General features: G+C 49.0%; 1 protein-coding gene and 1 long non-coding RNA gene across 6 annotated transcripts in view; one reads left to right on the top strand and one right to left on the bottom strand.

Annotated features, from left to right (window-relative positions):
- Nucleotides 1–14583, top strand: part of LOC144987354 (uncharacterized) — a 62251-nt gene that overhangs the window by 15829 nt on the left and 31839 nt on the right. The gene's annotated exons all lie outside the window — the stretch shown is intronic.
- LOC110014245 (uncharacterized) lies at nt 1479–13039 on the bottom strand. Its single transcript, XM_078936720.1, has 2 exons — nt 4318–13039; nt 1479–1959 (listed from the first exon to the last, which is right to left on the bottom strand). Exon 1 carries the CDS (start codon nt 13037–13039, stop codon nt 12314–12316), a length of 726 nt encoding a protein of 241 aa, XP_078792846.1. The 3' UTR covers nt 1479–1959; nt 4318–12313.

Genomic DNA, 14583 nt, shown 5'->3' with positions numbered 1-14583 from the left:
TGCTGCAGTGTCAATCAAGACAAAACTGTAACCATAAAGGAATGTCACAGGACTATAAGTCTTGATAGTTCAAAATGAGTTCACTTCACACTAAAGATAAAGCTGTAACATAATGAAGAATAAGATATTAGAACATACATTTTCTACAGTGAATAAAAAGGAAAACAAAGTAGTCCTCTACTCCAGGGGTCTCAAACTTGCAGCTATTTGCGGCCCTCAAGATGATATTTTGCAGCCCCTGCCTTAAATGAAAGTTTGATGTTAATTTGTCCCGCCAGTTTGTATCAATGACACCTTTTCAGTGTCGTGCGCGGAGCTGACGAACCAACCAATCATAGTTGGGTATATGACTCTCGGGGCGTGAGATTGAGCGGGCGTAAAGCAGGGGAACATTTAAGGCAGGAAACCTGACAGCCCCCTCCCCGGACCAGATTTAGGACTTTGTTACTTTCCTTTTTAGAGCGTATTTAATTGCATGTAATTTTCTAAACACATGCAGTCAGAGCTGAACTTGTTTCTGGGTCACACGGACCCCGAGGAGGGTTGAGGTTACAGTTACGTGCGATGACGTGTTAACCCCAACCAAACGGTTCTATTGCGTAGCTGTGACTGCAGCACACCGCTCCCTCAGGAGATGGGTCACTGTGGAGAATAAATGTCCCACACTTACATGCGTGACAGCTAACAGGGCTTTAACATGAAACACGTGCGAGCAACAACAAGATTTAGTCTTGGACACACCAAAAATACGTGGGGAAAATGCAACGATAAACGTGTTTGAGATGAACCAGCGCCTCGCCTGTAACGCTGGTTAGACCAGGCGGCTGCGGGCAGGGAGGGGGGGCATAAGATGAAGGCGAACGCTGAGCTGCAGCAAGACTGAAGGAGAACAGGAAGTTGGAATTCAATTTAGTTTTAATATGCCTCTCCCCCTTAGAATTGATTTATATTCTATTCCGTTTTTGTCCCTTTCGGGGTCACGGGGCTGCCGCAGACTATGCACTTGTGGGCAAAAGCAGGGGACATCATGCTGGACAGGTTGCCAGTCTGTCGCAGGGTAGAGTGTCCGCAATCACACACCAATGCACTCTCACATTTACACCAAGGGACAATTTAAGTTGACCAACTAACCTATGAAGCATGTTTTTGGACGATTACCCTCGCATGCACAGGGAGAACTATTAACTTTGGATGAATTTATACACAAAGACACACGCAACAAAATTTAGTGCTACCTTTACCCTTTCCAGTGGTAGGTAAGGAGACCAATTAGAACTATACCAAGGGCACTCCAAGCTCCCTGTACTTGGATGGGATGAAGAACAGGAGCGACAGTTTAACTGTCTCATGATGCTGACGGTGGGGACACTCATCAACTTTTGACAGAGGGTATTCAATTAATTTCAGTTATTTCCCCCATGAGTATCTTGTATATTTCGGAAAAAATAGTAACTTCAGTAATTATAATGCATCACAACTTACAAATAACTTATCAGGTTTAATAGGCGTGGCTTGGAGTCAAGAATTGAGGTGAGTCGTTGTGCGACTTAGAGTCGTGGTGTGGCTTGGAGTTGAGACTTGAGTTGAGTCGTGGTGTGGCTTGGAGCCATGACGCAGCTTGGACTCCTGGTGTGGCTGGAGGCTTTGGATCTTTAATGAAGCATTGTCTGCTTGTGTGAAAGTACGACCCAGGTTGACACTCATTGCATTTTGTCCTGCAGACGAGGTGGAGAAATAGAAAGCTTGAAAAGGGAGAAAAAGAGAACAAGACAAGAGTTGAGTCGTTGCGTGGCTTGCAGTCATGGCGTGGCTTGGAGACATAGCACGGTTTGAAGTCGTGGCTCAGCTGGGACTCCTGGTGCGGCTCGGACTCGTGGTGTGGCTAGAGGCTTTGGATCTTTGATTAAGCATTTGCTTGTCTGGAGGTAGGACCCAGGACGACACTTGTGGCAACTTTTCCTGTAGACGAGGTGGGGAAGCAGTAATTAAAGCTTGGAAAGCGAGAACAAGACTTGAGAACAGGTAATGCACCATAGAGGGGCAACGAACTGGCCACGAATGCTGGTGAAGGTTCAATCTGGAAAGCAGAGAAGAGAGGGGAGGGGGAGAGGACCCCCGGAGGTACCTGACAAAAGCAGTGTTTTCCAACTGCCTCCTGTAGCTTTCAGGAGCAGAAAAACACATGGAAAAGCTGCAGGAGCTCCTCCAGCTGATCTTGTTTTTGGCCCCAACAAGTCAACACAGGAGAACACTGTTTATAAGAATGGCAATAGTTTTTCATGCAACATCTTACCTTTTAACATATTTTTTACAAGCAGCTACTGGTGGAGCTCATCTGATGATGCTGGCGTTCTCTGGTTACATAGAGTACACCTTTGATCGTTTAATATAGTAAAAGATTTGAAAAATGTATAAAAAACGTACATCTTACGTCAACCTATCAGTTACAGAAGGCCTTCTGTAACTTAGCTTTGCCTTTGCCCGAGGTTTGATCGGTACTCCAGTGAGAATGACATTATTCCTCCTTACTTGTTGTTCCCCATCGCCCAGTCTTTTCTCCAGAATGTCGACCCGGTTTTCTCGTTGCTCGTTTTGAGCCCGAAATCTTCTGAATTCTTCCATCAGTTCAATCAGTGGAGCTAGCTTAGCATTCACTTGTTCCATAAAGGGATACAGCGTTGCTTTGATATCATCAAGAATCTTTTTAAGGTCTTCGTATTCCTGGGTTTTCTTGGGGGCCATGGTCAGCTCTCTGTTTTGGAGAAAATCAACTTTTTATGTCATTTGAAGATAGTTGTATAGCCGCCGTGAGTCCCCACGCGTCTGCGTTGTAACCCGGAACCGGAAATGTTCATGTTAGCTATTCGTGATAGCACAGAGCTTGCGGCCTTAGGTCTTTTAGGTTCATCTTTCACTTTAAATACTTAATTTGTTATCAAATGTCTGTATGTTGAACAACATGGATTGTATGCATATATAATACACTCATAAGTATGCTTTCTCTGTCTTAGTTTTACAGTGGTCTCAGGAGAAAGTTAATAAATCTTCAGTACAAAGAAGTCTCATAACGTCTTTCTGAAGAACTGTTGTCTATAAGCCAAAATGAATCATACATTCACGGAGGGCTTAATAGTAAAAAGGCATTAAATCATCACGTCCTATTTGGAAATGAAACTTCAATTATGGCAAGATCTGCAGCTGATTTGGAAGAGACATTGGAGACAAGATCAAAAGTCTCCAGCTCTTTACGCTCCAGCCAGCTTACATCATCACCTACAGCGCTGCTAGAGCAAGAGCTAAAGCAGAAGCAGCACGAACCCAACTGTCTTTTGCACAAAAGGAAGCAAACATCCTAAAACAACAAGCTGAACAGCTAAAAATGAAAGCAGATCTGGACACTGAATTGCATGTCCTCAAAACACAGAAAGCATCTGTGGCAGCACTAGTTGAGGCACAAGTTTGGGAGATGTCCACCTAAGAAAGTGGAAACGAGCAATCTGTTTCAAGTGCTGTTCATCTGTCTACCACTTGGCTAAAGGTTGTCATACAGCTGTTCAATGTACAGTTTGCGGCAGCGATAGACATAACACAGCTCTACATCCAGAACCCATTCCTCTGAGAACGAAAGATCCTGTAGCCATTTAACATCATGGCGGGGAGCAAATAAACTCAAACTTGCCTGATCTGACGTCGAAATGCACCGAAATCTGTGGTGGATCAGTCAGCACAAGGTCATGCTCTAAAATATGTTTGGTCAAGGCATATCCATCAGGCCAAATAGAGAAAGCAGTTGAGATGTATGTGGTCCTAGATAATCAAAGTAATCGCTCACTAGCCAAAAGAGAATTTTTTGACCTCTTTGACATTAAAGGGAACCTGGAACCATATACGTTAAAGACATGTTCAGGCATTGTTGAAGCAAGAGGGAGACATGCCAGTCATTTCATTGTTGAATCTCACTCAGCTTTCTCTACCCACCTTGATAGAGTATGATATGATACCTGATGATAGAGCAGGCAGTGACAGTCATAATCAAAAATGCTCAACATGATGCCTTTAAAGGGGAGTGTCAATGTCTCAATAGAGGAGAACAAATTTCCACAAAAGGCTCACTCCGGAATTTGTCTCCATTTATGGACAAAGACGGGCATTGGGGGTGGGTGGCCGTATTTGTCACGGTGCCTGTCAGTTCCCCTCCCCCTCCCCAGCACTTCTGCTCTGCTGATTGGAACCAGCTGACCTTCATCTCGTCATCATCCTGCCTGTCTTCATAAGGGAGCTCCTCAACAGTATCCAGGGCCAGTTTGTTATACTCACTCTGGTTCCTTCCATTGGTCACGCTGGTTCCTCACTCCACACTGATTTCTTCATCCTCGGCGCTCACGTCTCGCTCCAAGCTGGTTACGCCGTCCTCGGCAACCAGATAGATAGATAGATAGATAGATAGATAGATAGATAGATAGATAGATAGATAGATAGATAGATAGATAGATAGATAGATAGATAGATAGATAGATAGATAGATAGATAGATAGATAGATAGATAGATAGATAGATAGATAGATAGATAGATAGATAGATAGATAGATAGATAGATAGATAGATAGATAGATAGATAGATAGATAGATAGATAGATAGATAGATAGATAGATAGATAGATAGATAGATAGATAGATAGATAGATAGACAGACAGACAACTTTATTTATCCATTTGGGAGTTTCCTGCATGGAAATTGACATCTCCATCACATACAGCACTGGTTGACATACACATAGGAAAAAGCAGCACAGTAACTAGAAAAATTAGAACAGTAAGAAACAGTTTAAATATCTGCAAAACAGCATATACAAAAAAAAAAGGTCATTCAGGCCCTTTCCCTTTCCTTTTCTGTTGCCCTCCCCCCTCCTAAGTGGTGGTTAAAGAGTTTGATTGCACAGGGGACGAAGGAGTTTCTCAATCTATTAGTCCTGCACCTTGGGAGGAGCAGCCTCTTGCTGAAGGTGCTTCTCTAGCTACTGATGGTCGTGTGCAGAGGGTGGGTGGCATTGTCCAGGATACATGTTAGTTTTTTTAGTGTCCTTCTCTCTGCTACAGTAGTCAGAGGGTCCAGCCTTGTGCCAACCACAGAACCAGCCCGCCTGATCAGCTTCTCCAGCCTGGAGAAGTCTGTCTTTGAGGTGCAACCCCCCCCCAGCACACCACAGCGTAGGTTAGAGCGCTGGCGACCACAGACTGGTAGAAGATCCCCAGGAGCTTCTTGCAGATGTTGAAGGATCTTAACCTTCTCAAGAAGTACATCCTGCTCTGGGCCTTCTTGTACAGCTGCCCCGTGTTGTTCGTCCAGTCCAGCTTGTTGTCCAGCCACAGCCCAAGATATTTATAGGTCTGCACGACCTCCACCTCCTCCACTCCTATCAGAACTGGTCTGGGGTTGGGTCTGTCCCTCCCAAAGTCGACGACCAGTTCCTTAGTCTTGGAGGTGTTGAGCTGTAGGTTATTTTTGTGGCTCCTGACAACAAAATCCATCACCAGGCTCCTGTACTCCTCCTCCTCGTCGCCACTGATACACCCCACGATGGCTGTGTCATCTGCGAACTTCTGGATGTGACACGTGTCCGAGTTGTAGCAGAGGTCCGCGGTGTACAGGGTGAAGAGGAAAGGGGAAAGTACAGTCCCCTGTGGAGCTCCCACGTTGCTGACCACAGTGTCAGACGTGATGTCCTTCAGCCTGACGTACTGTGGTCTGTCAGTGAGGTAGCTGGAAATCCAAGCAACCAGGCACGGGTCCACTCGCATACTGGAGAGTTTTTCCTGGAGTACAAGGGGCTGGATAGTGTTGAAGGCACTGGAAAAGTCCAGGAAAGTAATCCTTACAGTGCCTTTTCCCTTGTCCAGATGTGAGTGGGCTCTGTGTAGGAGGAAGAGGATGGCATCCTCTACTCCAACCTCTGCCCGGTAGGCGAACTGCAGAGGGTCCTAAGCGTGCAGCACCTGGGGTCTAACCATGCCTCGTCTCAAGCTGATCCCGCCGTCCTCGGCGTCCACGCCTCGCCTCAAGCCGGTCCCGCCATCCTTGGCGTCCACGCCTCGCCTCAAGTTGGTCCCGCTGTCTTCAGCGCCCACGCCTCGCTCCCTCTGGCATCCGTGCGTCGCGCCTCTCTGTCTCCGCTGTCCTCAGCGTCAACAGCCCCAAGGATTTCAGGATGTTTCCACGGAGGAACTGATCACCACGTTCTCAGAGAAACTTTATTTATCCGTGGTAAAATAAACCATTCCCAGCACTTCCTTCTCGTGAGTTACTTCTGGGTTTCAGCTACTGGTCTGCTACGTCTACGACATCATGACGGAATGAACTGGCCCTCACCCATACCCAGCTGACCCGGAAGGGCTCCACCTCGCCGTTACCCAGCAGAGTTTAGCTCTCGGCCACCAATGGAATCTCTCAACCAGATGGCTTCCACGCAGCAAGATCTTTTTCGCTGTCTGGACAGCATTTCCCAAGCCTGGTTGAGCTAACTAACCAACAGTCGGCTAGCGCTACTTCAAAGTCCCCACCTTCCGGAGCTGGAAGCTCTAAACTATCCACCACCTCATGGACCCAAGAGAACTTTCGTTTACAACCTGAACCATTCCAAGGTGACCTTAACTCATGCGGTGGGTTTCTCCTACAGTGCCAATTAATTTTTCAGCAGGCCCCGCGGTATTACCATGCTGACCACTGTAAATTTACTCTAGTAGTGAATTTCCTCAGAGGTAAAGCCCTTCAATGGGCTCAGGCTTATTTAACAGCTTACCCTATTTTCCAAGTTCCCTTCGAATGCTTCATTGGGGAGTTTCGATTGGTCTTTGACCAATCCCACAAAACAGAGGAGGCTACCCGCTGCCTTTTGGGATTACGTCAACTCAGCCGATCCGTAAGTGAACACTTAATTGACTTTCGCATCCTAGTGGTGGAGGCTGGATGGCCAGACGTTGCCCTCAAAGGGGTTTTCTATCAGTCACTAAACGATCAGATCAAAGACCATCTTTGTTCACAGCCGGAAGCTAGAACCTTAGAAGAGCTCGTTACTGCGGCCTTACGTTCCGACGTTTGGCTCCGTGAACGCCAGGTAGAACGATCACGACCAGAAAAAAGAACTGTTACCAACTTTGTCTCTCAACTCCCCACGTCAGAACCATCTTCTGCCAGCCCACGCGAAGACGTCAGCCAACCAATGCAGATCGCACATTCTAAGCTCACTCCGGTGGAGCGCCGTAGACGCATAGAAGAAAGTACCTGCTTCTATTGTGGACAATCCGGTCATCATGTTCAACAATGCACTTTACGTTTAAATTCCAGAACCCCCCGCTAGAAGACAGGCCGCGGGAGGGTCCTCCTACTGTTGTCCAGGAAAAGAATTTCCTTTATGTTCCTGTCAAACTACATCACCAGTCTCAAACCCATTCATGTCAGGCCCTTATTGATTCTGGAGCCGAACAGAGCTTTATTGACAGTTTTCTGGTTTCCAAACTCAGTCTCCCCACAGAACAGCTGTACCATCCTGTCAAAGCGGCTGGCCTGGGCGGTCAGTTACTCACCCGCATCACCCATCGTACCAAACCGGTTCAACTTATCACCTCCGGTAACCACCACGAAATCATACTATTTTACATCGCTCAAACTCTTCAGTCTCCTGTCATCCTAGGTTTCCCTTGGTTTCACAGCCACAATCCTCAGTTCGATTGGGCTAACCACCACATTACCAACTGGAGCACCCACTGTCTAGCCAACTGCCTTTGCTCTGCCATTCCTTCGGTATCTCCCGATCTCGATCCCGTTCCTGAGGAGATCGACCTCTCCAAGGTACCACCTTGTTATCATGATCTTAAAAATGTTTTCAGCAAAAACAAGGCTAGTGCCTTGCCTCTCCACAGACCCTATGATTGCTCCATCGAGTTATTAAACGGCGCCACTCTCCCCAAGGGACATTTATTAAATTTGCCCGGCCCTGAAAAGATCGCTATGGAGTAATATATTCATGAGTCCCTTTCCTCAGGTCACATTCGTACCTCCTCTTCTCCCGTCGCTGCTGGCTTCTTCTTCGTTCAGAAGAAAGATAAGACCTTGCGGCCTTGCATCGACTATAGAGATCTAAACCAGATCACGGTTAATAAAAACAAATACGCCTTGCCACTCATCAGTTCTGCCTTAGACTCCGTTCAGGAGGTGCGTTTATTTACTAAATTAGATCTCTGTAATGCGTATCATCTCTTCCGTATGAGGGAGGGGGACGAATAGAAGACTTCTTTTAACACCCCTCTATGGCATTTTGAATATCTGGTGATGCCTTTTGGGCTCACCAATGCCCCTGCTGTCTTTCAAAATCTTGTTAAGACATTCTCCGTGATTTTCTCAATAGGTTTGTGTTCGTCTACCTGGACGACATCCTCATTTATTCATCTAATCAGGAACTCCACACTCTCCACGTTCGTCAGGTCCTCGAACGCCTTCTCGAGAATCAACTTTTTGTTGAAGCCGAGAAGTGCGAATTTCACGTACCCTCTGTCTCCTTTCTTGGGTTTATTATTGAAACTGGCAACATCTGCCCCGTCCCACTCAAAGTTTCCGCCGTGTCTAACTGGGAAACTCCCGACTCACGTAAGCAACTTCAACGTTTTCTGGGGTGGGCCAATTTTCATCGTCGATTCATCCGCAATTACAGTAGCCTTGCCGTTCCTCTTACCCAGCTTACGTCCATTAATAAACTTTTTATTTGGGGTCCGGAGTCCCAAGCCGCGTTTGATAAACTGAAGAAAATGTTCGTCTTTGCTCCCATTCTCATACAACCTAACCCTCAACGCCAATTTATTGTCGAAGTTGACGCCTCTGATACCGGGGTCGGAGCTGTTTTATCTCAACGTGAGGAATCCACTGAGAAACTCAAGCCGTGCGCATACTTCTCTCGCAAACTGTCCCCTGCGGAACAAAATTATGATGTTGGCAATGGCAAACTCCTTGCTATCAAACTTACGTTAGAGGAGTGGCGTCACTGGCTTGAGGGAGCGGAACAACCCTTTATAGTATGGACTGACCATAAACACATCGCCTACCTCCGCACCGCCAAACGTCTTAACTCCCGCCAGGCCCGTTGGTGCCTCTTTTTTGATCATTTTTTTTTCACCGTCACGTACAGACCCGGTAGTAGAAAGTTCAAGCCTGATGCCCTTTGTCGCCTTTATAATTCCCACGACCAACAGGAGGCCGCTCCCATTATTCCTCCCTCCTGTGTAATCAGTAATCTCACCTGGGATATCGAGACACGTGTCCTACAGGCCCAAGATGAGGAGCCCGATCACCCTCTTCCTCCCGCCAACTCATTATATGTGCCCTCCTCTCTTCGCTCTAACGTCCTGGTCTGGGGCCACACTTCCTGTGTATCCTGCCATGGGGGTGCCCTTAGGACACTCAATCTCATCAAACGCAGGTTTTTCTGGCCTACTATGGAGCAGGATGTTAGGGACTTTGTCGCCGCTTGTACTGTTTGTGCTAGGTCCAAAACTTCCAACTCACCTCCGGCCGGACTCCTCCATCGTCTGCCCTTTGCCGAGCGCCCTTGGTCCCACTTTGCCATGGACTTTGTCACGGGGTTACCACCTTCTGAAGGTAACACTGTCATCCTGGCCATTGTTGACCGTTTCTCTGAGGCTGCTCACTTCATCCCCCTGTCTAAGCTCCCCACGGCTGCCGAAATGGCCGACATTCTGGTCCACCACGTTTTCAGGCATCATGGGATACCCAAGGACATTGTTTCTGACAGGGGTCCCCAGTTTGTATCCCAGGTCTGGAGAACCTTTTGCTCTGCCTTGGGTGCTACTGTTAGCCTCACCACGGGATATCACCCACAATCGAACGGCCAAGCCGAACGAGCCAACCAGGAGTTAGAAGACGCTCTTCGTTGCCTGGATGCTCAGAATCATTCCAGTTGGTCCAAGTTTCTGGTATCGATTGAGTACGCCCACAACAATCATCCCTCCTCTGCCACCGGTATGTCACATTTTGAGGCTTCATTCGGTTATTCACCCCCTCTATTCCCATCTCAAGAGCTGGATCTGGCAGTTCCCTCTGTGCAACATCACCTCCGGCGCGTTTGGCGTCCGGCTCAGTCCGCTCTCCTACGTACCCGGGAGAGTAACTGCCGGATGGCCAACCGTCGTCGGAGAGTGGTTCCAGACTATTAACCTGGTAAGAAGGTTTGGCTTTCTTCCAGGAATATCCCTCTCCAAGTCACCTCTCGTAAACTGGCACCCCGCTGCATAGGTCCTTACGTCATCGAGAGGGTCATAAACCCGACCTGTGTTAGGTTGCGGCTCCCGGCAGCTTTGAGAATACATCCCTCTTTCCACATTTCTCAACTCAAGCCCTTCCAGGAAAGTCCCTTGTGCACGCCGTCCACTTCCCCACCACCCGCCCGGCTCATCGACGGTGCCCCTGCCTTTACGGTCAGTCGGGTTCTGGACATTCGCCGCCGGGGCTGCGGTTTCCAGTACATCGTGGACTGGGAGGGTTACGGTCCAGAGGAGCGCTCTTGGATCTCTCGCTCCATGATCCTGGACCGTTCCCTCCTGGAAGACTTCTTCCGGGCCCACCCGTATCGCCGTCCCGGACTGCCTGGAGGCGGTCGTTGAGGGGGGGTACTGTCACGGTGCCTGTCAGTTCACCTCCCCCTCCCCAGCACTCCTGCTCTGCTGACTGGAACCATCTGACCTTCATCTCTTCATCATCCTGCCGGTCTTCATAAGGGAGCTCCTCATCAGTATCCAGCGCCAGTTCGTTATACTCACTCCGGTTCCTTCCATTGGTGACGCTGGTTCCTCACTCCACGCTGATTTCTTCGTCCTCGGCGCTCACGTCTCGTCTCAAGCTGGTCCCGGCGTCCACGCTTCGCCTCAAGCCGGTCCCGCCGTCCTCGGCGTCCACGCCTCGCCTCAAGTTGGTCCCGCTGTCTTCAGCGCCCACGCCTCGCTCCCTCTGGCTCCACGGTCCGACGCGTCCTCGCGTCGCGCCTCTCTATCTCCGCTGTAGTCATCAGCGTCATCAGCCCCAAGAACTTCAGGATGTTTCCACGGAGGAACTGATTACCACGTTCTCCGAGAAACTTTATTTATCCTTGGTTAAATAAACCATTCCACACACTTCCTTGTCGAGAGTTACTTCCGGGTTTCAGCTACTGGGTCTGCTACGTCTACGGTGTCATGACAGTATTCCCTCGACTGACCTTTGATGAAAAATACCCTCTGATCATTCCCAAGACACAGATTGCCACACTCTTGGTCAGAAAATATCATGAGCAGTCAGCACACAAAGGACGACATTTTACTGAAGGCGCCGTTAGAGCAGCTGGACTATAGATTATTGGAGGGAAACATCTTGTGTCCAGTGTAATAAATAAATGTGTAGTCTGCAAAAGACTAAGAGGTAAGCTGGAAGATCAGAAGATGTCAGAATTGCCCTCTGACAGGTTGTCTATGGAACCACCATTCTTTCATGTTGGCTTGGATGTTTTTGGACCATGGGCAGTTACATTTCGGAAAACATGAGGAGGATACGTTCAGAATAAACAATGGGCTATCATGTTTACATGCTTAAGCACCAGAGCCGTGCAGATTGAGGTAATAGAGACAATGACAACTCAAAGCTTCATCAATGGCCTCAGACGTTTCAGCACCACAAGGGGACCTGTCAAAACAGTGAGGTCGGATCCAGGCACAAATTTCATTGGAGCCTGTCAGGAGCTTAAACTCAACACAGAGGATTCTGAGCAATTCATTTGCCCCACATGTTACAAAAACGAACAAGGTGATAGTCATTACAGATGTTCACTCGGTTGCAAAAGTTATCTTAATGAAGAACTGTCGTCCAAAGTTGCTGTGGGAAAGAATATAAGGACATAAGCTGCAGAGAGCAGATCCCCTCTATGTCATTTTCCCTACAAAGCATACGACATTTACTGGACATCTCCTGTTCCAGAGACAGACAGACTCCTGGATCAGCCATCAATTTGAACCCCCTGATGAGTGTGGATCAGGTAGAAGGTCAACACCTCCTCACTTTTGAAGTAAGGATGTACAAGTGATGTCAATGCATACAATCTACCTTAACAGAACATGTCATTTTTACACACTGATTGTCTTCATTAGGTGTTCACAATCAGGAGGGTGAAGAGTTGGAGGTACGATGAACCAAAGAGGCAGATAGCATTACAACAAGTGTGTACTTCTGTGTGTCTAAACACAGTGTGTGTGTAAGTGTGTGTGTGCATGTCACTGCATTTTACTGTTTGGAGTCACGGCTTGGATTGGTTGCGCGGTTGGAGTCGTGGCGCGGCTTGGAGTCATGGCGCGGCTTGGAGTCGTGGCGTGGCTTGGAGTGGTTGCGCGGCTTGGTGTTGTGGCGCGGCTTGGAGTTGTTGCTGAGTTTGAAGTCGTGGCACGGCTTGGAGTTGTTGCTGGGTTTGAAGTCGTGGCGCGGCTTGGAGTTGTTGTGCAGCTTGAAGTCGTGGCGCGGCTTAGAGTTGTTGCGCAGCTTGGAGTCGTTTCTGAGTTTGGAGTCGTGGCGCGGCTTGGAGTCGTGGCGCGGCTTGGAGTCGTGGCGCGACTTGGAGTCGTGGCGCAACTTGGAGTCGTGGTACGGCTTGGAGTCGTTGCTGAGATTGGAGTCGTGGCGCGATTTGGAGTCGTTGCTGAGTTTGGAGTCCTGGCGCGGCCTGGAGTCGTTGCTGAGTTTGGAGTCGTGGTACGGCTTGGAGTCATTGCACGGTTTGGAGTCGTGGCGCGGTTTGGAGTCGTGGCGTGGCTTAGAGTCGTTGCTGAGTTTGGAGTCGTGGCGCGGCTTGGAGCCGTTACTGACTTTGGAGTCGTGGCACGGCTTGGAGTCGTTGCTGAGTTTGGAGTCGTGGCAGGGCTTGGAGTCGTTGCTAGGTTTGTAGTCCTGGCGCGGCTTGGGGTCGTTGCTGAGTTTGGAGTCATTGCGTGGCTTGAAGTTGTGGTTGGGAGTCATGGCGCTGCTCGGACTTGTGGCTCGGCTTGGAGTGGTGGCTCGATTCAGACTTGTGGCGAGGTTCGGACTCGTAGCTCGGCTCGGACTCGTGGCACGGTTTGGACTTGTGGCTCAGCTCGGACTTGTGCCGCGGTTCGGACTCGTGGCTCAGCTCGGACTCATAGCGCGGTTCGGACTTGTGCCGAGGTTTAGACTCGTGGCGCCTTCTGACTCATGGCACGGCTCGGACTCGTTGCTGAGTTTGGAGTCGTGGCGCGGCTTGGAGTCGTGGCGCGGCTTGGAGTCGTGGCGCGACTTGGAGTCGTTGCTGAGTTTGGAGTCGTGGCGCGGCTTGGAGTCGTGGCGCGGCTTGGAGTCATTGCACGGTTTGGAGTCGTGGCGCGGCTTAGAGTCGTTGCTTAGTTTGGAGTCGTTGCTGAGTTTGGAGTAGTGGCACGGCTTGGAGTCGTTCCTGAGTTTGGAGTCGTGGCACGACTTGGAGTCGTTGCTGAGTTTGTAGTCCTGGCGCGGCTTGGAATCGTTGCTGGGTTTGGAGTCATTGCGTGGCTTGGAGCTGTGGCTGGGAGTCATGGCGCTGCTCGGACTTGTGGCTCGGCTTGGACTGGTGGCTCGATTCAGACTTGTGGCGAGGTTCGGACTCGTAGCTTGGCTCGGACTCGTGGCACGGTTTGGACTTGTGGCTCAGCTCGGACTTGTCGCGAGGTTCGGACTTGTGCCGCGGGTTGGACTCGTGGCGCCTTCTGACTCATGGCACGGCTCGGACTCGTGGCACAGCTCGGACTCGTGGCACAGCTCGGACTCGTGGCGCGGTTCGGACTCGTGGCGCGGTTCGGACTCGTGCCGCGGTTCGGACTCGTGGCGCGGTTCAGACTCCTGGTGCGGCTCGGACTCATGGTGTGGCTGGAGGCTTTGGATCTTTGAAGAAGCATTTGGTCGTGTGGAGGTAGGACCCAGGTTGACACTCGTGGCAACTTTTCCTGTAGACGAGGTGAAGAAGTAGTAATTAATAGAAAGCTTGGAAAGTGAGAACCAGAGAACAAGACTTGAGAACAATAATGTGGGGCGGCATAAAAAAATGATCTGCGTGTGTGTGTTCCAGCCGCGTGGCTATTGCAGGCGGCAGTTGGAAAGATCGGTTGAAAGAGGCTAGAAGCAGGGCTATTAAAAAAAACTAACGGGCAGATCAGGGCCAGCGGCTGTGATTGTTCATGCGTTTTCTCATTACTTTGTTCTGTTTTTTTGTTGTCGTTGTTGAAGTTCTCGACTGCAAATAAATTGTTCTTTCTTCATCACGTCTCGACTTTTGACGGGCATAACAATATGGAAGTCTCACAGAGATTTATTGTTTTTGATTTTTGAAAGAACGAATATTGAAGGATGTCGGAAAAAAGACAAGACTTTCTCATGGAAATTAAAGAAAAACTTTTCCAGCTGACTGTTAAAGAGCTGTGTGGTGTGCAAGTTTTTCAAGATCTTGGAAGGTGAACGAGCGAGAGGAAAGAATCAAATTGAACCCCCTGATGAGTGTGGAAAAGGTAGAAGGT

This window comes from Oryzias latipes, chromosome 18, assembly GCF_053564925.1.
Source record: "Oryzias latipes strain Hd-rR chromosome 18, Olatipes_Hd-rR_3.1".
Taxonomy (NCBI): domain Eukaryota; kingdom Metazoa; phylum Chordata; class Actinopteri; order Beloniformes; family Adrianichthyidae; genus Oryzias; species Oryzias latipes.
This window is presented reverse-complemented; position numbering and strand designations above follow the sequence as displayed.

Excerpts from the sequence above, each read along its gene's own strand:
- LOC110014245 (XM_078936720.1), bottom strand. The coding sequence starts at position 13,039 with ATGACTCCCAACCACAACTTCAAGCCACGCAATGACTCCAAACTCAGC.